The sequence below is a fragment of the Pongo abelii genome, chromosome 1 (assembly GCF_028885655.2).
Source record: "Pongo abelii isolate AG06213 chromosome 1, NHGRI_mPonAbe1-v2.0_pri, whole genome shotgun sequence".
NCBI lineage: Eukaryota > Metazoa > Chordata > Mammalia > Primates > Hominidae > Pongo > Pongo abelii.
Window position 1 is genome coordinate 12,751,741 of NC_071985.2, and position 25,092 is coordinate 12,776,832.

The 25,092-nt window shown below is 45.3% G+C and overlaps 1 protein-coding gene and 1 pseudogene across 4 annotated transcripts in view; both read right to left on the reverse strand.

Moving 5' to 3' along the window:
* Positions 1–525: 525 nt before the first annotated feature.
* On the reverse strand, positions 526–1,851 carry LOC103892685 (alpha-enolase-like; annotated as a pseudogene).
* The window catches only part of EDARADD (EDAR associated via death domain), a 134,282-nt gene continuing 110,761 nt past the window's right edge, over positions 1,572–25,092 (reverse strand). For all 4 annotated transcript variants that reach the window (XM_054561112.1, XM_054561109.2, XM_003775402.5 and 1 more), the window contains 2 exons: positions 18,734–18,779; positions 1,572–2,745 (listed from right to left, as the gene is read on the reverse strand). In XM_054561112.1, the coding sequence (XP_054417087.1) occupies positions 2,363–2,745; positions 18,734–18,779 (429 nt within the window). In that variant the 3' untranslated portion in view covers positions 1,572–2,362. The remainder of the gene's footprint in view (positions 2,746–18,733; positions 18,780–25,092) is intronic.

A 25,092-nucleotide genomic window follows, 5' to 3' on the forward strand; every position in this document is an offset into this window, starting at 1 on the left:
CAAAAAAAGTAATAAACCAACAAGACAGGGTCACTTCTCATTGCTGTTTTCTTTTTTTTTTCTTTTTTCTCATGGGTCAGTGAGGCTTTTTATTTTGAGAACAAAATCACTGGGGATCTTGCCTGTGGCCACCCCGGAGATGACACTGACAGATCACGTGGCTCCAGACACTTGGTGGAAAGTGAGGCGAGGAAAACGAGAAAAACAATGATTTGGGCCAATTACACGACTGCAAGGCTAGAGCTGCCAACAGGGCTCCAGGGAGCTTGGCTTCTGGAGAAGTTCTTTTTTTTTTTTGGGGGGGGGGCAGGGACAGAGTCTCACTCTGTCACCAGACTGGAGTGCAGTGGCGCAATCTCAGCTCACTGCAACCTGCTTCTGTAGAAGTTCTAAGGAAGCGGTGCGAACTCCACGGCGGTGGGCAAGGGTAGCTAACTAGCAGCAGCCCCTACAAATGTTGGTCGGGGGCCTTGAGCTGCCCGAGCTGACACAAGGGGAGGGGTCTAATTAGCCACCAGGTGACTGAAGGGCTTGCCTGCCCACAGCTTACTTGGCTGGGGGGTTTCTGAAGTTCCTGCCAGCAAACTTAGCCTTGCTGCCCAGCTCCTCTTCAATTCTGAGGAGCTGGTTGTACTTGGCCAAGCGCTCAGATCAGCAAGGGGCACCAGTCTTGAGCTGCCCAGGGCACAGCCCCACCACCAGGTCAGCGATGAAGGTATTTTCAGTCTCCCCAGAACGATGAGGCACCATGACACACCAACCATTGGCCTGGGCCAGCTTGCACACCTGAAGGGACTCAGTCACGGAGTGAATCTGGTTCACTTTGAGCAGGAGGCAGTTGCACTTCTTCTCATTCACGGCCTCGGCTGTCCTCTTTGGGTTGGTCACTGTGAGATCATCCCCCGCTACCTGGATTCCTGCATTGGCCGTGAACTTCTGCCAAGCTCCCCAGTCATCCTAGTCAAAAGGATCTTCAGTAGACACCACTGGGTAGTTTTTGATGAAGGACTTGTACAGGTCAGCCAGATAGTCAGGTGAGATGTACCTGGTGGGGTCGCTGAGAAACTTGAATTCCAGGTCATACTTCCCAGACCTGAAGAACTCAGAGGCTGCTACGTCCATGCCGATGATCACCTTATCAGTGTAGCCAGCTTTCCCAATTGCAGTCTTCAGCAGCTCCAGGCCGTCTTTATTCTCCAGGATGTTGGGAGCAAACGCGCGTCCATCCCCCACACCGGCGGCATCTTTCCCATATTTCTCCTTGATGACATTCTTCAGGTTGTGGTAAACCTCCGCTCCAATGGGCATGGCTTCCCTGAAGTTTGCTGCACCGACTGGGAGGACCATGAACTCCTGCATGGACAGCTTGTTGACAGCATGAAAACTGACATTGATGACATTGAACACCGGGACTGGCAAGATGACTTTGGAGTTGCCAGACAAGTCAGCGATGTGGTGGTACAGGGGAACCCCCTTCTCAACAGCACTAGCTTTGCAGGTGGTGAAGGACACCCCCAGAATGGCATTCTCACCAAATTTAGATTTATTTTCTGTTCCATCCATCTCTATCATCAGTTTGTCAATCTTCTCTTGTTCTGTAACGTTCAGTTTCTTGCTAACCAGGGCAGGTGCAATAGTTTTATTGATGGGCTCAACAGCCTTTGAGACACCCTTCCCCATATAGCGAGTCTTATCATTGTCCTGGAGCTCTAGGACCTCATAGATACCAGTTGAAGCACCACTGGGCACAGCAGCTCTGAAGAGACCTTCTGAGGTGAAGAGATCAACCTCAACAGTGGGATTCCCATGAAAGTCAAAGATCTCCCTGGCATGGATCTTGAGAATAGACATGGTGAATTTCTAGCCACTGGGTCTCATCGCCTAGGAGAGAAGTGGAGGGTGCTGCAGACACTGAGGTGAGCGTTCCTTGTTGCTGTTTTCTTTGAAACTGTGGGAATGGCACTGATCAGGAGAGATGTTACATATAATGCTGTGGGTATGCCTGGGGATATCAACAGTCTCAGGACCTATTTAAATCTTTACCGTATTTCAGGGAGAGGATAATTTTATCTTCAACATGGCATGAATCCATTCCGATTGTAGGACTTTGGCCCTTAGAGGATACTAGAAAATATGTTTTCTTAATTCCAGATTTGAATATTAAATTATAACATGTGCAAAAATAAACAGATCCACCACCGAAACAAGCTACCCCTCCACAAAACTGCCAGCTTTGGGGAAAACCAGTGTCCACCGTTCTGCGTCCTTGTCCTAAACTCTTATAAAACAACAGATTCACATTCCTTCTTGAACTGTGGTTGTTTCAACATCTGGAGAGGCCAATGAAGGAAAAAGAAGAGCTCTAGAAGTGCCTGGAGGGGTCTCCACGCTCCCGCTTAGGCCACTCCTCGTCCACCCACCTGCGCAGAACCTTCTCCACGTCGGCCCTGTGGTAGAGCCTGCAGAGCTCCATCAGCTGGCCCACTGTCCTCTGACTGTTCCGGAGCAAGAACTCCAAGGTGGGGCTCTGTGGCCTCTGCTCCAGGAAGCACAATTCATCATAGGACATCCCCCATTTGCTTGCAAAATTTCTCCAATTTTTCACCGTTGGGTGACACGGATCCAGCTTTATCCTGATCACATCTAGTAAGTCCTGATCATTGAGCAAGTCACTTATGGTGGGGGCCCGGAGCAAGCAGGAGGAACAAGTACAGTTTTCTTTGCAGGAGTTGTCCTTGCTGATCTCTGCAGGGAGAAACAATTTAGTCCACAGGTCAACAAGAGGCCTAACATATGCATTCATTTCTTAATCCTTTATTTTCCTGCTGAATTGTCAAAAGCATCATATGGAAGACTATTTCAGAATGCTCATTTCTTTTTTTTTTTTTTTGAGATGGAATCTCGCTCTTTCGCCCAGGGTGGAGTGCAGTGGCGCTATCTCAGCTCACTGCAAGCTCCTCCTCCCGGGTTCACGCCATCCTCCTGCCTCAGCCTCCTGAGTAGCTGGGACTATAGGTGCCCGCCACTGGGCCCAGCTAATTTTTGTATTTTTAGTAAAGACGGGGTTTCACCGTGTTAGCCAGGATGGTCTCGATCTCCTGACCTTGTGATCCACCCGCCTTGGCCTCCCAAAGTGCTGGGATTATAGGCGTGAGCCACTGCGCCCGGCCTCAGAATGCTCATTTCTAATAATGTGTTACTTTTTTTTTTTGATACAGGGTGTCACTCTGTTGCCCAGGCTGGAGTGCAGTGGCATGATCTTGGCTCACTGCAACCTCCGCCTTCCAGGCTCAAGCGATCCTCCCACCTCAGCCTCCCGAGTACCTGGGACTACAGGCACGTACCACCAAACCTGGCTAATCTTTTTTTTTTTTTTTGGTAGAGGTGGGGTTTCACTATGTTTCCCAGGCTGGTCTTGAACTCCTAGACTCAAGTGATCTGCCCACCTTGACCTCCCAAAGTGCTGGGATTACAAGCATGAGCCACCGCACCTGGCTGTGTTATTCTTTGTAGCCAAAGATGAATTGCTTTGCTGGAAGGAGTAAGAATTTTTAAAGCCAGTTTCCCTTTCTTTCCAAGACTGGCTATGTCTTACAGTGTGCATTTGTGACACTGCTGGCCAGAATAAGGGCTCCAGCAAACAGAACTCTCTCTGGGGCACAAGGGTCTGCAGTGTCCGTGAATAACCAGCCCACACTTGCATGCAACTCAGCCCTTTGCCCCTTCCAAGTGACCAGTCAGCCCTGACAGTTTAACAACAAACACAGCCTGTCAGCGTGTAAAAAATGCACAGTTCTTTGAAAGGTCTTTTTAAAAAACAACAACAACAACAACACAGACATGAAAACTGGAATATTCACTCCATATGCATATCTGAAAACAAGTGATAGTTGATAGTGCCTGGAATCTTACTTTTTAAATTTATGGCCCCCTCATCAGCCCTCTGCCTTTACCTGTGTTTTCTTCACCCATAGGCTCCCTTTGAAGTGGCGCCAACACCCTGGGGTGTGTGCAGTGGGAGGGAAAGAGGCAGAAAACTCAGCAGGAGGCTTTTCAGCTGAGCTTCAGCATGAAGAGCATGTGCCCACCCCAGAGGAAGGGCCACCCTCCTACTGAATCTTAAAGACTCAACTGTAGCCTCATTTGATTAGCAGGAGGTATGTTTGTAGGAGAATGAAGTTTGTAGGTGAGAGGCGTTGACAAGTCACTTGCAATAAAGTATTAAGTGGTGTCTAAACAACAAGGCAAATTAAGTAGCTTAAATTCTACAACAACACTGAGTCTCATGAACCCTTTGAATTCAGATTTTAACAGCCAAAGGTCACTCTAGAGACCACTGGCTTGGAAAATTCTGGGGAAGGTTATAATAGCCTTTACTACATATATAACATTGAGTCATGGCCTTCCCAGTTTGGGAAAGTAAAGAATTTGGACCAAGGGAGTAACTCTGGTGATCATAAGGGAGCAAACCAGCAATCTTGAGGCAAGTGCAAATTAAAAGGTAATAAAACAAGAGCCATGAAAATATACTCATACTCTTTGACCTACTAATGTGACTTCTGGGAATCCACCCTAAGGAGATAATCCAAAATATGCATTTACATAAACATTGTTATCACGGTGTTATTTACATTATTAAGTTTCAAAAACAACCAAAATGTCTACAGTTAGGGGACTGGTGAAATAAATGATTGTACTACTTGATGGAATATTATTTAAGTAACTATGAAGACAATATGGCAACCCAGAAAATGTTTGTGATGTTATATATATATATGGCACACTTAAAAGGCACACTGAGATTATATTAGGGATTTTGTTTTGTTTTTTGAGACAGTCCCACTCTGTTACCCTGGCTGGAGTGCAGTGGCACAGTCATAGCTCATTGTAACCTGGAACTCCTGGGCTCAAGCAATTCTCCTGCCTCAGCCTCCCAAGCAGCTGGGACTACAGGTGCACACCATCACACTCAGCCAATTTTTAAATTTTTTTGTGGAGATGGAGGTCTTGCTATGTTGCCCAGACTGGTCTTGAACTCCTGGCCTTAAGCAATCCTCCTGCCTCAGTTTCCCAAAGCACTGGGATTGTGGGCAGAAGCTACTGTGCCCAGCCAGTTTTCTTTTTTGTTTTTTTTAATTAAACTTTGAAAAAGAAAATGCAGGGAATTGAGTAGTCCAGTTTGGTTGAGCACAAGTTATATTGAGGCAGTCATGGAAAATAAAATAGGAAGAGAGCATGGGGAGCATGGAGTGGAAGGCTGGGACTTGGTAACTGCACAGATACAGCAAAAAAAAAGTCTAAGGACTCCAACAAAGCTTAAGTGTTCACAGAGAAGCCCAGGTATTCTTAAAAGGTGAACAGAGAGTTTTTTTTTTTTTTTTTTTTTTTTGAGACAGGGTCTCGCTTCGTTGCCCAGGTTGGATGGCAGTGGTGCAATCACAGCTCACTGCGGCCTTAACCTCCCAGGCTCAAGCAATCCTCTCACCTCAGCCTCCCAAGTAGCTGGGACCACAGATATGCACCAGCACACTTGGCTAATCTTTAGATTTTACTTGAGACAGGGTCCCACTATGTTGCACTGGCTGGTTTCGAACTACTGGGCTCAAGTGATCCTCCTGCCTCAGCCTCCCAAATTGCTGGGATTACAGGTGTGAGCCACCGTGACTGGCCAGGGAGAAGTTTTTTTCCCCAGGGTACTTTTTTTCTTTTTTAATTTCCATAGTTTATTGAGGAACAGGTGGTATTTGGTTACATGAGTAAGTTCATTAGTGGTGATTTATGAGATTTTGGTGCACCCATCACCCAAGCAGTATACACTGCACCCAATTTGTATCTTTTATCCCTCATCCCCTTCCCACATTTTCCCCGAGTCCCCGAAGTCTATCGTATCATTCTTATGCCTTTGCATCCTCATAGCGTAACTCCCACTTATGAGTGAGAACATAGGATGTTTGGTTTTCCATTCCTGAGTTACTTCACTTAGAATAACAGTCTCGCCGGGCACGGTGGCTCAGGCCTGTAATCCCAGCACTTTGGGAGGCCGAGGAGGGTGGATCACGAGGTCAGCAGATCGAGACCATCCTGGCTAACACGGTGAAACCCCGTCTCTACTAAAAATACAAAAAGTTATCTGGGCGTGATGGCGGGTGCCTGTAGTCCCAGAGGCTGAGGCAGGAGAATGGCATCAACCCGGGAGGTGGAGCTTGCAGTGAGCCGAGCTCGAGCCACTGCACTCCAGCCTGGGTGACAGAGCGAGACTCCGTCTCAAAAATAAATAAATAAATAAATAAAATAAAATAATAATGGTCTCCAAGTCCATCCACGTTACTGCGAATGCCATTAATTCATTCCTTTTTATGGCTAAATAGTATTCCATCAGATAGATAGATAGATACGTATATATACTCATATGTACATATATATATATATATATATATATATATGGATTTTGGATAAACTATTAACAGTTAGGGTTTTCCCCAGTTCTCCTGATTATGAGTGAAGATGTGATGCATACCTTTCACATAAATTGGGGCCGCATCTTTAATCATCTCACCACTAATAGGATAATTAGGTCAAAAGAATGAGCCTTCTAAGGCTACTGGTGCGTGTGCCCTAAATCGCTCTCCAGAAAGAAAGCCTTTACCAGTTTACAGTACGGATTTTTTTTCTTTTCTTTTCTTTTCTTTCTTTTTTTGAGACAGTCTCATCCTGTTATCCAGGCTGGAGTGCAGTGGCACAATCTCAGCTCACAGCAACCCCCGCCTCTTGGGTTCAAGCAATTCTCCTGCCTCAGCCTCCTGAGTAGTTGGGACTACAGGCACCCACCATCACACCCGTCTAATTTTTATATTTTTAGTAGAGATGGAGTTTCGCCATGTTGGCCAGGCTGGTCTCAAACTCCTGACCTAAGTGATCTGCCCGCCTCGGCCTCCCAATGTGCTGAGATTACAGGTGTGAGCCACCGCGCCCAGTCATTTCACCTTTGTCAGCACCAAGTATTTGTTTTAAAAATCTCTTTTCAAAGATTTTTTTTAAGTGGTAGGTTAAAAAAATCAGGCCTTAGCTTTTTCTATCTCCATGCCTTTTCCAGTGTTTCCTTCATGATCAGAACGCCTTCCCTCTCCTTCTCACCGAACTTCCTCTATTGCACTTCTCTTCCTCTAATGAACTTTACCCATCCTAGAAAACCCACCTCAGATTCCCCCTTTCCACGAAGTCTTCCTGGCCCCTGTCTGGAATTCCACCTCACTTGGAACCCCCACATCATTTTGTTTGCATCTCCTGACCCCGCCCTGTAGTGAGAAACACTGTATGGTTTTCTTATTTCCATGTAACACCTTAAAATCCTGAGAACAGATAGGCATTTCTGCTCCTGCCTGAGCCTCCCGAGTAGCTGGGACTACAGGCGCCCGCCACCACGCCCAGGTAATTTTTTGTATTTTTAGTAGAGATGGAGTTTCACTGTGTTAGCCAGGATGGTCTCGATTTCCTGACCTCATGATCCGCTCACTTCAGCCTCCCAGAGTACTGAGATTACAGGTGTGAGCCACTGCACCCGGCCATAATCCAGTTCTTATAATAACTAATAATACAGTCGTTTATATCCCTGTAAATCATGTATAATAAATACAATCACAAGCATGGAGAAAAGTTTGGAAGGATCTATAACAAAAATATTAACAATGGTTAATTCTGGGTGATGAGAATGCAGGTGACTAATTTTTTTTCTTTTTTTTTGCTTATGGATATTTTCCAATTTTCTATAATTATTGTGTTTATTTGGGTACTATATATATTTTTGAGACAGGGTCTTGCTCTATGGCCCAGGCTGGAGTGCAGTGCTGCAATCGTGGCTCACTGCAGCCTCCACTTCATGGGCTCAAGCTATCCTCCTCCCTCAGCCTCCCGAGTAGCTGGCATGCACCTCCATGCCCAACTAATTTTTTAATTTTTTAATTTTTTAAAACTTTTTGTAGGCTGTGCAAGGTGGCTCACACCTGTAATCCCAGTACTTTGGGAGGCTGAGGGGGGCAGATCACCTGAGGTTGGGAGTTTGAGACCAGCCTGACCAACATGGAGAAACCCCATCTCTGCTAAAAATACAAAATTAGCCGGGTGTGGTGGCACATGCCTGTAATCCTAGCTACTTGGGAGGCTGAGGCAGGAGAATTGCCTGAACCCAGGAGGCGGAGGTTGCGGTGAACCGAGATCGTGCCACTGCACTCCAGCCTAGGCAACATGAGCAAAACTCCATCTCAAAAAAAAAAAAATCTGTAGGGACAGGGGTCTCACTATGTTCCCCAGGCTGGTCTCAAACTCCTGGGCTGAAGCAATCCACCTGTCTCGGCCTCCCAAAGTGCTGGGATTACAGGTGTGAGCCACTGTGCCTGGCCTAAAATATACATTTTTTTAATGTCATAGAAAAACAAGGATTTAAGCTGCCAAGTACAGAATTATATGTAATGGTGTCTGAAGGTCCCTTTCTTGTCTTATCTTTGTAAGATTCAGTGTTGGCAATGTTATCGTCAAGAAGAAAAAAACATCAGAAGGTTTCTGTAAACCTCCTTTCTTTCTTTCTTTCTTTCTTTCTTTCTTTCTTTATTTATTTATTTGAGATGGAGTCTCGCTGTTGTCAGCTGGGGCTGGAGTGCAATGGCACGATTTCGTCTCACTGCAACCTCCACCTCCCAGGTTCCAGCGATTCTCCTGCCTCAGCCTCCCGAGTTGCTGAGATACAGGTGCCAGCCAACACACCCGGCTAATTTTTGTATTTTTTAGTAGAGACAGGGTTTCACCATGTTGGCCAGGCTGGTCTCAAACTCTTGACCTCAGGTGATCCACCCACCTTGGCCTCCCAAAGTGCTGGGATTACAGGCATGAGCCACCGCGCCCGGCCCGTAAAGTTTCTTTAAACTGAGTTTATGAAAAGCTCTTATTTCTTTGAACAATCATATTAACCATTATCAGTTTATTTTAAAAAATAATATGCCGAAAGATCTACTAAAGTTTTTTTGTGTGTGTGTTTTCTTTCTTTTTTTTGAGACGGAGTCTTGCCCTTGTTGCCCAAGCTGGAGTACAATGGTGCGATCTCCACTCACTGCAACCTCTGCCTCCTGGGTTCAAGCGATTCTCCTACCTTAGCCTCCCGAGTAGCTGAGATTATAGGCGCCTGCCACTACTCTCAGGTAATTTTTTGTATTTATAGTACAGACAGGGTTTCACCATGTTGGCCAGGCTGATCTCAAACTCCTGACCCCGTGATCTGCCCGCCTCAGCCTCCCAAAGCGCTGGGATTACCAGCGTGGACCACAGTGCTCGCCCTGTGTGTGTTTTCAATAACACAAGTGACAAACCATTTCCTTAATTGGAATCTATATGAACTGCTAATATAAGTGAATCTATAGCTGCCTTTTAGAATCACAAACTCTAATTAGCTCTCTGGAGGACTTAACACAGAGCAAACAAGGTTTTTTCCTATCAAATACATTTTGTCCTGCTATACTTTAAATAACTATCATATATATTATACATGAAAGGTTAAACTGGGTAATGCCTTGGGGAGGGGAGAGAAAGACTTCAGACCAAAGAAATCTTTATCAGAAATGGAGAAAAATGGGATTATTTATTTTATTTGTTGGGTTTTTTTTTTTTGTCTTGTTTTGTTTTGTTTTTTGAGACGGAGTCTCACTCTTGTTGCCCAGGCTGGAGTGCAATGGGGCGATCTCAGCTCACTGCAACCTCTGCCTCCCAGGTTCAAGCGATTCTCCTGCCTCACCCTCCCAAGTAGCTGGGATTACAGGTGTCTGCCACCACACCTGGCTAATTTTTGTATTTTTAATAGAGACGAGGTTTCACCATGTTAGCCAGGCTGGTCTTGAACGCCCAACCTCAAGTGATCCACCCGCCTCAGCCTCCCAACGTGTTGGGACTACGGGCGTGAGCTATCGCACCCAGCCAAAAAATGAGATTATTATTTGTTGCTTCTCAAATAACAGGCGAACCACAAGCACAGGGCTGCTGTACAGTGGAAATTCAAAAATTATCTGCTAAATGAACAAATGAATGAGAACTGTGCATTGTCCCTGGGAGGCAAGGTAGATTTGTTATTGTTGTTTAATGAATCTTGATACCTAAAGAGGGAACTTCTACTAAAGGAGAAAGAATGTAGCTGATATCTGCTAGCAGTAAACAGATATTGATGGAAAATACTACAGAATTGGTCTTAAAATACAAAAGATGGATTAATTATTGGTTTGGAGAGGAGAGGGTTGTTGAAAAATTAATCATACAAAAAAATTCACTTAGATTCTCTCATAATTGGGGTCCCTATTTGCCATGTTTTGACGCTTGACCTGTATATTTTCTACTGGTGCAAAGCAATAATGAAACACACCACGTCAAGTTATTTATGATGACTTCCTATTTTAAAGGCCAAAGCCCTGAAGATTTATTCTTGATCAGTCTAGTTTGAGCAGTGGCTCAAACGAAGAAAGCATTTGTCAGGTGAAGAAGGGCCAGGTTTCTTATCATCACAGTAACTGTCATGATGAAGTGACAATTAACACAGTAATTATCACTATCAAAATTCTTGTGCCTAATGTATGGTAGCCCTGCCCTGAGTCCTTGACAAGCATAATCCCAAATCATCCTGATTCTGGGTCTGTATTGGATGGTGCTCTTCGAATCCCAGTGCTCCAACTTCCTCAAGGCTTGACGTCTCAGGGCATTGAACCTCTAGGAATGTCAGACTCCTCATCTATAAAATGGAGATGGCAGTGTTCCTGTATTGCTTGGACTAAATGAGATGAAGGACAAGATGCCATTTTTGCCAAGTCTTATGCCAATGTTCTTTAAAGATGTTAGGTTTTGATTAGTCAGGTGTGGTGGTGCATGCCTATAGTCCCAGCTACTCAGAAGGCTGAAGGGGAGGCTCGATTAGCCCAGGAGATTGAGGCTGCAGTGAGCCATGATGGTGCCACTGCACTCCAAGATGTTAGGTTTTAGATTTACTTATTTATTTAGAGACAGAGTCTCACTCTGTCACCCAGGCTAGAGTACAGTGGCACAATCACAGCTCACTGCAGCCTCCACCTCCTGGGTTCAAGCAACGCTCCCACCTCAGCCTCCTGAGTAGCTGGGACCGCAGGCGCACGCCACCAGGCCCAGCTAATTTTTTGATTTTTTGGTAGAAATGGCGGGGGGTCTCACTATGTTGCCCAGGCTGGTCTCAAACTCCTGGACTCAAGCAATCCACCTACCTCAGCTTCCCAAATTGTTGGGATTACAGGTGTGAGCCACCACACCTGGCTAGTTTTATTTTTTGAAGGAGGCAAAAGAAAGAGGCCCCAGGCCATCTCCCAGTTCACCTCTTCTGCTGCTCCTCACTACCCACGCCCGTCCTAGAATACTGAGCTCAGTCCAGCCTCAGGGCCTTTGCCCCAGCAACTTCCTGTCCCTGGCATCCTCCTGTCTTAGATCTCCATGGGCCGGGTCCTTTGCATTGTTTGGGTCTCACTACCCCTTCCGAGCTAAAGTGGCACCCTCCCCTACCAGGCTTAACCCCATTAACCTGGCTTATCTTCCTCAAGGCACCTACCACCATGTAAAGTGACTTACTGATTTTGTGTTTATTATCTGTCTCTCCCAGCTAGAATAAGCTCTAAGAGGAAAAGGACTTTGGATGTCTGGTGTCACTGCGGCACACCAGGCACACAGCAGGTGCTCAATAAGTATCTGATGAATACATCAAATGAATGAGTGTGACATAGTTCAAGAAGAAAATCAAATGAGAAATTAGGCTTTTTAGCAGCCCAAGAAGAGCTCTCTATCTAGAAATTGTCAAACCAGCTGACGCAAGTTTTTTTGGTGTTAACAAGGCAGCCGCAAGATTGCTATGGAGAGGACACCGTGTACCATGGAAATTAACGGCATGAGCTTTAGAGGCAGCTAACCCCGTGCAGATGTGCGACTTGGACAGGTTACTGAGCTTGCTAAGCCCCCGTCTCACTCTCCAAACAGGGATAATGACACCTCTCTCACAAGGTGGTTGTGAGGATTAAATGAGGTAATCCTTTAAAGCTCCCATCCTAGCACACGGTAAGAAGCATGCAACAATGAATAGAATAGCTGTGGGGAAGCATTAATAACCAACAGCCTTTTTCAGGAGAATCGCTTGAGCCCAGGAGGCAGAGGTTGCAGTGAGCTGAGATTGCGCCACTGCACTCCAGCCTGGGTGACAGAGCAAGACCTCATCTCAAAAACAAACAAACAAACAAACAAACAGTCTTTTAAAAAGCAGTGGTTCTCAACCTTGGCCATAGGATGGATGCCCCCACCCCCAACCCCACCAAACCTCCAGGGAAATTTACAAAACCCTGATGTGTGGTCCCACCCTTGGAGATCCCGATTAATTAGTCTGGGACGCGGGGAGGACGTGGGAATTTTTAAAAGCTCCCCTGGGACTTCTAATGTGCAGCCAGGACTGAAAACCTCCGCCTGCCTTGAAGACATCTCCAGATTAAGTATTTAGTCGGGAGCGCCTGCCAAAATTAGATTTTGGAATTACACCCACTTCTCTTTGAGAGATGCCATGTCTGTTGATGATTAAGAGTTCTCAGATACACAGGGCTTCTCCACGCTCACAGCCTGATGAGTGGGTTTTCCATGGGGCATTTCTTCCCCCACCTCCCTCCTCTCCATCGTTTCTCACTCAAATATTTTAAAATTATACTGTAAAGAAGAGTTCAGGAATCAAGCACGCTCATTAATGTCATTTAAAACAATTGTAAAAAAAAATAGTGAATGTCTGGTAGTCTCTGTACCTAACTTGTAAGTTCATGGCTGGCGGGTTATAAAATATGGGTCAATTAACATTTAATTGTGAATTGCAACAAGCTTCACAATTCACAAACGTCATGATTAGTTAGGCGTAGAAACGGCTCCAGTCAGGATGTTGGCAGCGGATCACAGACTGACTTAATGCACCTCCCTGCAGGGAAGATGCCCTTTTATCTAGCACGCTCTGGCTTTTGGAGAGTGATTGCCACGGGAGTGTTTCCCTCCACTGCTGCAAGAGGACTGTTAGCTCTCAGATCATTTGTAAGGATGCTCCCCGGGATAACCAGGTCTTGAGTTAGTTCAAAACCATTAGAGAGTAAACATTTTATATTGTGAGCTTCAGAGATAGCTAAGTATTATGGTTCTGAAATAAAATAATTCTATCCCAGGTGGTTATACATGATCAGATTTGGAGGCTGTAAAATACCAACAAGTGTTGAAGTAGAGTCACATCCTTCTGCAGTAACGGTTATTAAGGGGGTATAATCATGCTTTTTTTTTTGTCTGTATGTAGTTTCCAATGTGGTTGGGAAATAAACATATTTAAAATACCAGTTTCTGGCTTTGATAACTCATTGGCATTTGGGACACACACACACACACACACACTCACACACACACCACATTATTCATCATAAGAGTTATATGTTAGCCGCTTTCGGAAAGTGACGAAGAATTATTTTCATCTACTAAGAAACTGACCCAAGGGCTTTTGGTGGGTGTTTGATCTCTTAACCAAAGGGGAAAAACAACATGATTTCGTTTTCTCTAAAGCATCCTTTTAAGGAGACATCAAGTTGGCAGCAGCACTGGGAAGTCTAACTGACAGGTTGGGTGGATCCAGGCAAGTAAATCGTGTTGGGCCTAAATTTTGTCATAGAATAAAACTGGAGTAGAGAAAGCACGTGAAAAAAACAAGCAAACTCTCACATACAAAAGGACCCAGGTTGGGCTGGGTGCGGTGGCTGAGACCTGTAATGCCAGTGCTTTGGGAGGCCAAGGCAGGTGAATCACTTGAGTTCAGGAGTTTGAGACCAGCCTGGCCAACATGGGGAAACCCCGTCTTTACTAAAAACACAAAAATTAACCGGGTGTGGTGGTGTGCATCTGTAGTCCCAGCACTTTGGGAGGCTGAGGTGGGTGGATCGTCTGAGGTGAGGAGTTCAAGACCAACCTGGCCAACATGGAGAAACCCATCTCTACTAAAAATACAAAAATTAGCTGGGTGTGGTGGTGGGCACCTGTAATCCCAGCTACTCAGGAGGCTGAGGCAGGAGAACTGCTTGAACCCAGGAGGCAGAGATTGCAGTGAGCTGAGATCTTGCCATTGCACTCCAGCCTGGGCAACAAGAGTGAAACTCCGTCTCAAAAAAAAAAAAAAAAAAAAAAAAAAAGACTCAGGTTAAAATTCAGCATAGAATTTTATGTGAATTTGAATCATGTAGTTTTGAAATGATGTGACACAGACATATTAACCATGTCACTTCATGGACCTAATTTGAAAAACTATGAAATCCTATTTTACATTCATTTCTATGGGGTAGATTAGGCAAGTGCTGAATCATGCTAGGTCACCAGAAAGTCATCCTTGAAAAGCTGGCATCAGGTGCAAAAGTGTTGTATCACTGCCACTAGAAGGGAGTACCAGAACCAGGGTTTTTCTTCCATTTTTTCTTCAGTTTATAAACATAGAGTGATGCTTCCAGTGAGACCTGTCTCTACGAAACATTTTAAAAATTAGCCAGGTGTGCTGGCACATGCCTGTAGTCCCAGCTACTCGGGAGGCTGAGGCAAGATGAGCACTTAAGCCAGGAGTTCAAGGTTGCATTCAACTATGATTGCACCACTACAGTCCAGCCTGGTGACAGAGGAAACCCTGTCTCCAAAAAAAAAAAATTTAAAATAGTTATGCTTAGCCGGGCATGTTGGCAGGCGCCTGTAATCCCAGCTACTCAGGAGGCTGAGGCAGGAGAATCGCTTGAACCCAGGAGGTGGAGGTTGCAGTGAGCCGAGATTGTGCCACTGCAATCCAGCCTGGGCAACAGAGTGATATTCCGTCTCAAAAAAAGAAAAAAAAAGAAAAGCGATGCTTCAGTTTATTGGGTACAATGGAGAAATGAGATCCTCTAATTTGGGTAACTAAAAATATATATGTATACATATACATATATATATACACACACACACACATATATGAGTCTTATTCCTTAAATACCCAACATGTTTTCCTTTTGAAAATGTGTTTTAATGTCTCCTTTAACAGGATAAGCCACACATAATTGGTTGTTGCTGTTGTTGTTGTTGTTGTTGTTTTAACCCAGGGCAAGAGTAGGAATGTCTTTTCTTTCCCTGCGCTCTTCCCCAAGGGTTGCTCGCATCTGTACTGAGCGGTTCCGCCAAGGGGGCTTTGCTTTTCTGGTGAGAGTAGAGTGCAAATTGCATTCTTTCTCTTTCCTTGATTCCAAACTGTCAGCTGTCATCCCTCACTCCTGTGCAGACCCCCGGTGCCGGCTTATTTTCACCTGCTGTAAACTGGATCGCAGACAGCTAGGGCTTTCAAATGAGGAGCATTAAATACAAAGTAGGCTCTGAGTTAAGGCCCGAGGGCTTCATCCATGGAAAGTGGCAGGCTTTCGTGAAAGGTATTTCAGCAGCCCAGAGATGGGCTTTTGCGGATATGAGTGTGGACTTTGCTCTGTTGGACTACACCCTCCGGTAGGACACCCAGCATTCAAAGTCCATGCTACACAGGGATGGATTCAGTGAGCACCAGAGGCAGCCTGGCGTGGTTGCTGGGAGCTGGCTGGAGCCAGGCCCAGGTTTGAATTCCCTCGTGCTCCTGTGTGATTGAGTGATACCTCAGTCACTCCATCTATAAGGCGAAGAAAATAACAGGACCTATGCACAGGGCTGTCATGAGCATCTCACGAGTAAAGTGTTTAGAAGAGTGCCTGGTACTCACTCTGTGCCAAATTAGTGTTTGTGAATAAAACAAATTTTCCTTAAGTGGCTGCACTCATTCGAAGACGGACTATGTGGCTCTGCTTTCGCCAGTTGTGCATTCAAGAGCAATGGCATTAAGTCATGCCTCTCATCTATTTGTTTATGGAAAACGAAACAAAACAAAACACCTGGGTGTTCCTGTGTGCCAAGTACCATGTGATGTGCTAAAGATATCGACTCGGACAGATCTCAGGGGCGGGCTCAGGGGTGGGGTCCCAATACGCCATCACATTACCTGCTTTGGTGAGAAAGTTTATTCTCTTTAAAACTCTGGCTGGACGCGGTGGCTCATGCCTGTAATCCCAGCACTTTAGGAGGCTGAGGTGGGTGGATCACCTGAGGTCAGGGGTTTGAGACCAGCTTGACCAACCATGGTGAAACCCCGTCTACTAAAAATATAAAATTACCCGGGCATGGCGGCGCATGCCTGTAATCCCAGCTACTTCGGAGGCTGAGGCTGGAGAATTGCTTGAACCCAGGAAGTGGAGGTTGCAGTGGGCTGAGATCATGCCATTGTACTCCAGCCTGGGCAACAAGAGTGAAACTCTGTCTCAAAAAAACAAACAAACAAAAAAAAAACACACTCTGGTGGTTCATTCTGACACAAGTAAAAAATGTTTGAAGATGACCAGAAGCCTGATTAAAATTAACCTACTAATTAATAATGACTATCATTCAGAAGAGTCCTTGAAGGGTTTATAAATATTTCTAAACAAATTTCTGTATTCATTTTTATTTTAGCTAACGTGCCACATTAGTGTGTGGGGTGTTAGTCTTTAAAGAGTTTAAACACAGATTTTTAAAATTAGAAAATAAATATGTGCTTGTCATACCAAATCTGAAAATTCAGATGAGCATATGGAAAAAATTAATATTCCCATTACCAGGCTAACCACAGTTAACCTTTTAGAAGTTTCCTTGGTTATTTCACCATTCAGCAAGGTATACTTACCAGCATGTGATCATTTGTTATATATACATTTGTATACACAGGTTAAATGCGGAGGGCAGTTCTGATACCAGCTCATGTTAGAAATTTTAGAAATATAGGATAGTGGAAAGAAAATAAAAACTCACCAGGCGTGGTGGCTCATGCCTGTAATCCCAGCACTTTGGGTGGCTGAGGCGGGAGGAGGCTTGAGCTCAGGGGTTCGAGAAAAGCTTGGGCAACATAGTGAGACACCTGTAATTCCAGCACTTTAGGAGGCCAAGGCAGTTGGATCACCTGAGGTCAGGAGTTTGAGACCAGCCTGGCCGACATGGTGAAACCCCGTCTTTACTAAAAATACAAAAATTAGCCGGGTGTGGTGGCGCACCATTGCACTCCAGCCTAGGCGACAAGAGTGTGAAACTCCGTCTCAAAAAAAAAAAAAATCTATGGAATGAAAAAAAATCACCCAGAACTGCAGCTTCCAGAGAGAACTGCTGCTCACATGTTGGTATTGGTGTATTTTCTAATATCGTGTTTCTAAGGGGAAAAAGTTGAGTACGCACTGCATGTTCTGGTTTTTCAGCTTGGTTACCTGGGCTGATGATAGCTGCCCCTGAGGGCTCTACGGGTTCCCCACCCTGCTTAAGAAAGAAAGAAACAAAACTCTGGTGACTTCAGTCAGTCAATGTATGCTTTACAAGATGTAGAAAATGTTGGTGAGGTATGTTCTATTATTATTCTTATTTTGCTAGCATTTTTTTGAGACAGAGTTTTGCTCTGTCACCTAGGCTGGAATGCAGTGGTACAATCTCAGCTCATTGCAATCTTTGCCTCCCGGGTTCAAGCAATTCTCTGCCTCAGCCTCCCGAGTAGCTTGGATTATAGGTGCCCATCACCACTCCTGGCTAATTTTTATATTTTTAGTAGAGATGGAGTTTTGCCATGTTGGCCATGCTGGTCTTGAACTCCTGGCCTCAAGTGATCTGCCCACCTTGGCCTCCCAAAGTCCTGGGATTACAGGTGTGAGCCACCACACCTGGCCATTTGCTAGCTTATTTTAATGCTTACTCCCTCACTCCCTATCCCTTCTGATTAATTAATGAGAAATTTAAACATTGCAAACATGTCTGTCTTATGATTAAAAAAGGGGAGGGGGGAGAAATCAACTTTAATGTTTCTTTGCTTAAACACACTAAAAGCAGAAAAGGAGCGGGACTAACGCCTGACCTAATGTCACGAGGGCTCCTTTGGCTACCTAAGTGGCCAAGACACACAGAGAGAGATGACCCAGCTGGCTTCTGGTCCCTTCCACCAAGCAACAAACAGCATGTTCTCCGCCAGTGCTATGGCTCTTAGAACTCAGAGGGAAGGAGAATCCGCTCAGTCCCGACTGGCCTGATCCTAAACCTGCCCCATTCAGAACCCTGCCGTGCCCCTCACACGCAAAGGAAGGTTAGTGCAGAGAAAATACTCTTTGAAGGCTTTTGTGAAGTCTTGTAAGATACGGCTTTCCCTGCAGTTCGCCGCAGGTAGAAAGTTGCTCTATTCTGCAGCACAGATTTTAAAGTTGATGATAAACATAGTCTCAAATTATTTATTTAATTTAATTTAATTTTTTGAGATGGAGTTTCGCTCTGTTGCCCAGGCTGGAGTGCAGTGGTGTGATCTTGGCTCACTGCAACCTCCGCCTCCCGGGTTCAAGCGATTCTCCTGCCTCAGCCTCCGAGTAGCTGGGATTACAGGCGCCCACCACAACCAGCTAATTTTTGTATTTTTGGTAGAGATGGGGTTTTACCATGTTGGCCAGGCTGGTCTTGAACTCCTGACCTCAGGATCTGCCCTTCTCGGCCTCCCAAAGTGCTGGAATTACAGGCATGAGTCACCGACCCCAGCCTCAAATTATCTTTAATTCAGCCACACTAGCTATTAGCCCAGATAGCTTTAGAATCAATCATTTACCTGGAAGGGGATCTCCAGTGCTATCTGGAAAGCCATTTTCTTCTCCCTAAAAACCAAAAAGGAACCTTCATTAAAATCATATCCAAATGTGAATGGAGATATTATCAATCTTCCAACTTATTTAAATTTCCACCAAAACCCTGGGGGCTGGGGTGGGTGGAGGGACTGGATCTTGAGAATGGCATTTTAATGGGAGGTGCATCTCCCTCTAGAATATGAGCACCTTGCCCTCAGGGGCTTTTGTTTATTTGCTCCCTGTGCTGTCCCAGTGCCCAGAACAGTGCTTGATACACAGCAGACACTCAAATTTGCTAAATGCACTAGTGTCCCTATTTTTAAAAATTATCAGCTGGGCACCATAGTTCATGCCTGCAGCCCCAGCTACTTGGGTGGCTGAGATGGGAGGATCGCTTGAACCCAGAAGTTGGAGGCTGCAGTGAGCTATGATTGAGCCACTGTACTTCAGCCTGAAAGACAGAGCAAGATCTCAAAGAAAAAAAAAAAGGGTATCAATGCATGCAACAATGTGGTATTTCCATTTTACATTATGGGTTATCTTCCTTATTTTATTTCTTATCTGCTTTTTGTCTGTCAGGGCTTGTTGTCTGTCAATCCAGGTTACAATTCTTTCCCTTTTCTATTTATTTCAGTTTATATCGCAAAGCAGCTAAAACCAACTATGAAAAAGTGGTGTCCAAATCTCTTGAGAGGCAATCATGTTTCTGCCCTTCTGACTAGGGCTCCATTTTTACAATCAGGACCATGCTACAGGATGTGAGGGATTTTTTCTGATCTTGGACAGGTGTATGTGTGTGTGTGTGTGTGTGTGTGTGTGTGTGTGTGTGTGTGTGTGCTTCCCATGAAGTCAGCAGAGGAGACCAGTCCCAGTATACCTTTGTTTACGTTAATTCCGTCTTTCTAAAACCAAAATCTTTCTCATCAGCTAATGTCACCCCCCCACCCCACCCCCACCCACAGTACTGAAGAAGCACAAGAGGCGAGTCAGAAGCCCTGGGCTTTAGAACCTCAGGCACGGTGCCAATGCGGGTCTCAGATTCCCCGTTTGTGTATTGAGGTGGCTGTGGGATTAGCTCAGCTCTAAAGTGTCTCTATTTTCTCGGGTCTGAGAGTCTCACCTGTAAAGATGTGCTAACTCCGTCGTGGTGTCAATGTGTTTTAAGCTTTTTTTTTTTTTGAGATAGAGTCTTGCTCTGTCACCTAGGCTGGAGTGCAGTGTCATGATCTCAGCTCAATGCAAGCTCCGCCTCCCAGGTTCACGCCATTCCCCTGCCTCAGCCTCCCAAGTAGCTGGGACTACAGACGCCCGCCACCATGCCTGGCTAATTTTTGTATTTTTAGCAGAGACAGGGTTTCACCATGTTGGCCAGGATGGTCTCCAACTCCTGACCTCGTGATCCGCCCACCTTGGCCTCCCAAAGTGTTGAGATTACAGATGTGAGCCACAGTGCCCAGCGTGTTTTAAACATTTTTAAACAATCTTTCTCTCTTAATCTTCTCAGAGAAGCCTTTCTCCTCATCCCAAGCTCATCCATCTCCATGTCTCAGAAGTGTACATACCTTCACCTAACCACAAGCCTAGATTTTTTGTTTTGTTTTATTTTCATACAGGCACATTCCCATGTGTTACCAGCTAGACTTTTCTCCTAAGTAATCTAAATATTTCTATCTTTACTGGAACTAAAAACTAACCTGCTTACAATAATTCATACAATTTCTTTTCATTTAGTTGAAGTTTTACCTTCTTCTCACATTTCCCTTACTCAGGAGTGTGTGAGTGTGTGTGTGTGTGTGTGTGTGTGTGTGTGTATCAGAGAGAGAGAGAGAGTGAGAGAGAAAGAGAGAAACAGATGAAGGACAGATACAGAAAGAGAGAATTATAGTGAGTCTCTGAATGGATAGAAATCTCTCTCTATGCAACCTTTTGTTTTTTTCAAGGCTAACCCCAGAAGCCCCACGACTTTAGGGACACTAGTCATTACTCCGCAGGTCATGTGAAGACCTGCCTGTTCGCATCTGCAACACTCCTGCAGGATCGGGCAGGTATGTGGGCTCTTTTACCAACACAGTCACCGTTCTGCTCACTGAATTGGAAAGCTGGGCTGAGGAAACAGAAACAGGAACTTCAGGTACTGTCGAGAGATACAAATGTTAGAACTTGACAGATTTTGTGGTATTTGAGGTTCCTGCTAAAACATGAACCTGACTCTAAGTAGAAACTATGTTACTTGGCATATTTGACTTGATTTCTCATAATCTGGAGACAATTTTACCAAGGTCAATGTCTGGCCAGAATCATCCCCGTGATGCAGACAGGGAAATACAAATTACTTGTGAAAGTGATAAAGATAGAATTTAGATTAATATGCATGATCTTTGTTCTTAGCTCTGATTATCAGGTTGTGCTATGTTGTGGGTTTGTTTTCTAAGAGTGAAATAGCAAAACCACTGATTTTTGTGGGTTTTGTAGTCTTAATGAAAGCATACACATGCTTTTATTCAACACCTATTTATTGAGCAGCTAATAGGTAAAAACTCCCATATTGCAATGCATAGACAAAGATAAAAGGACCTGAACCCTTGACCTCAAGATATGCTGGGAAATGGAGACCACTTAAACAACGAAAATGCAAGGCACAAGATAGTGACTTCCAAGAGAGGGGTACAGATGAAGTCAGAGAGGAGAGGTGTCTTCTGATGAAAAAAATCAGAGGCAGTTTCTTGGAGACAAACATGTTTGAGATGGACCCTGCTGAAATCCGGGCAGTGGGGACTTGGGAAGAAGGAGCATTTAGTCTTAAGCAAAGGCAATGGGAGGGGCAAGAGGGAGATGATTCAGAAATTGGGCTGGAAGTTAAGAAAAACAAACAAAACAAAAAGGAGATGAGACAGGTGAATAGACTGGGGCCTGTCCAAGGACCTGGACGTCATTCCAGACAACAGGGAGTCACTGAGGGGCTCTCGCCTGAAGCAGGCTATCCTCAGGGGGTGTCTAAGACCAGCACAGGAAACACCCACCTGGCTACAGTGTAGGACTCATGGGGGAACAGGACATGTGGAGGCGACAGACAGAGAAGGAGGAAGAATGACATGAGCAAGGATTAATGAAACTCCGCATCTCTCCTCTAGGAGAGAAGGGGATGAAGCGAGAGCGGCTGTAGAGATGCGATCACTGGGGAAAACAGGAAAGGAGGTGAAATGCAGAGCAAGCTGTGAAGAGGTGATGGAGAAGACAACAAGGGCAGGCTCACACACAACAAGCTTGAGATGCCCCCAGGAGCTGAACGCATGGTCCTGGTCCCTGGGAGAGGCCAGAGCAGGAGATGAAAATAAAGATGTCAAAGTGATTATGAAAGAAATGACTGGAAGTGAAGAGACAGCTGTAAGGTCACAACCTCGAGAAGGACCTGAGAAGGACGCTTCAGTGGCTGAGGAAGGAACGAAAGGACAGCAGAGAAAGGAGGTCAGAGAGGGGAAGAAAAGCAGGGGGAGCAGTGTCAAATGTTGCAGCAAATGGCCAGGCACGGTGGCTCATGCCTGTAATTCCAGCATTTTGGGAGGCCGAGGCGGGCCAATCACCCGAGGTCAGGAGTTTGAGAGAAGCCTGGCCAACGTGGTGAAACCCCGGCCCTACTAAAAATACAAAAATTAGCTGGATGTGGTGGTTAGCGCCTGTGTTCCTAGCTACTCAGGAGGGTGAGGCAGGAGAATCACCTGAACCTGGGAGGCAGAGGTTGCATTGAGCCGAGATCATGCCACTGCACTCCAGCCTGAGCAACAGAGCGAGACTGTCTCAAAAAAAAAAAAAGTTGCAGCAAGGACCAGGCATGGTGGCTTGTGCCTGTAATCTCAGCACTTTGGGAGGCTATGGCAGGAGGATCTTGAGCCCAGGAGTTCAAGTTGCAGTGAGCTATCATTGAACCACTGCACTCCAGCCTGGGTGACAGAGCGAGACTCCATCTCCAAAAAAAAAAAAAAAAAAAAAAAATACTTGCAGAAAGGTGATGGGCTCTGAGCACCAAGTGAAGACAAGATTTGGTGAGGAGGAGACAAGCAGCAATTTTGAAAGCCATTCTAGCAGGGTGGTGGCCGGCTGATACCATGCAGGCAGTGAGGCCATGGAGATGGCTGAAGAACACGTGTGTGGTTGTGTAGGCCTCAAACGCCACCCTCCCCAGCCCTTTCATCTGCTTACTTTCTCTTATCTGTAGGGCCTCAGCTTAGACATCACTTCTGCTAGGACACCTTCTCCAAACCCCCAGTCTGGGTTCTGTGACCTGGGTGTTCCCCAGGCACCCTGTCCCTGCACCCCACAGGATGCCTATTCCACTGGGCCTGGAGTGTATTCAAGGGGCAAGGGATGGACCTTGACGATGAAAAGACACCATTTCTTTGGAGATGGGACAAAGAGGGAGAAAAACGGGGGCAAATCTGGAGAAGCCTGGAGGGAGGTGAGATATCCGTTGGCCCAGCCTCCGTGTCAGGGCATAGGAAGCAGAAATGAGGAATGGGGAGTTACCGTTCAATGGGTACAGAATTTCAGTTTGGGAAAACAGAAAAGTTCTGGAGGTGGATGGTGGTGATGATTACACAACACCGTGAATATACTTAATGCCACTGAGCTGTGCACTTAAAAGTGGTTAAAATGGGCCTGGCGCGGTGGCTCACGCCTATAATCCCAGCACTTGGGAGGCGAGGGGAGCTGATCACCTAAGGTCGGGAGTTCGAGACCAGCCTGGCTAACATGATGAAACCCCGCCTCTACTAAAAATTCAAAATTAGCCAGGTGTGGTGGTGTGCACCTGTAAACCCAGCTACTCGGAAGGCTGAGGCAGGAGAATCACTTGAACCTGGAAGGCGGAGGTTGCAGTGAACCGAGATCTCACCACTGCACTCCAGCCTGTATGACAGAGTTAAAAAAGGTTAAAAATCGTAACTTTAATGTTATGTATATTTTACCACAATAAAAAAATGTTTAAAATGTATTCTCTCAAACGATGTGGGCAGTAGGGAAGGCGACATGCTCGACATGTTCTGTAGAGCCCTGTGCCAGAGTGACATGATACAAACACTATTCCAAGGATAGCAGAGAAATGCCGTGTGAATAACATTTATGAAACAGGAGAGATGGAAAAAATGCAGCATCTCTAAATTAGATTAATCTATGATTTTAAATATGTGTGTGTAAATTAATGTAATAACTTAAATCATATAGGTATGCATTTGCATAATCTGTCTACCTTCCTAAAATTTGATGTTAATTTTTCTTAACACTGGCTGGGAAGAACTTCTCATTTATTTAATTGGTGTGGTGTGAGGCCTGGACATGGGTTGTTTCAAACAACTCCTTGAGAAATGTTAAGGTACTGCAGAGTCGAACACCTATGTTTTATATTCAAGTAAACTAAAGAAAACCCCCATTTTGTAAAACCTTCTCATTGTGAGTACGAGGGAATTATCTTATATTTGGGCAAAATGTATTAACTGCTGCCAAGAATTCTTTGAACAGAAAGTTGGCTAAGTTGCATGAATTTCACACCTTGGTTATTTTATAAACTGACAGTTAAGTCCCATTTCTGCTCAGGGAGCTGAAAGCTCTGGGTACTAAGGAACAGTTGCCTCTAAAGATTTACACCTGAGATTTAATATCAGGCTCCAAGCAGCAGAAACCCCAGGGCACACTCTGGGAAAAGCTCTCAGCTCCGAGCTGAATGTGCAGCCCGTGTGGGAATGGACTGATGTGACTGGAGACACTGATAGATTGATGGAGAAGTCAAATAAAAATGAGGAGAGGCCATTGATTTGGACTGAGCTCCTGCACCGAGACCCCAATAGACCAATCCAAAATGGAGTCACTCACACCAGGGTTCCACATCACCAACCCAAAACCTCAGCTGTGTACTCATAAGATCTGACCTTTTGATATCAGGAGAAAGAAATAATAGCTGAATCTCCAAACTGGCCCGTTTTCCCCAAAAGACCCAAACCAAACCAAAACAAAAATCCTAGGAGATTCACAGCAACCAATCCAAAGGGGCCCAGTCAACCTGAGCTGACATGCTAGGGAAGTCCCCTTTGCTTTAACCCATAGAAGGAAAGTCACCCAAAGTCCCCTGATGTTAACCAATCCACTCTTGGCACTGTGCTGTTTCCTTGTTCCTGCTCAAGCCACCTTCCAAAAACCAACTGTCCTGCAGTGCCCAGCAGAACCCCTGTCTATTTTGTAGACTATGGTGCCTGGTTCATGAATCATTATTAAAAGCCAGTTAGATCTTTAAAACTCAGTATGTTGAAACCTTGTTCTTTGACAGCCCCCACTGGTCCCTTAGGGGCTAGTTTTC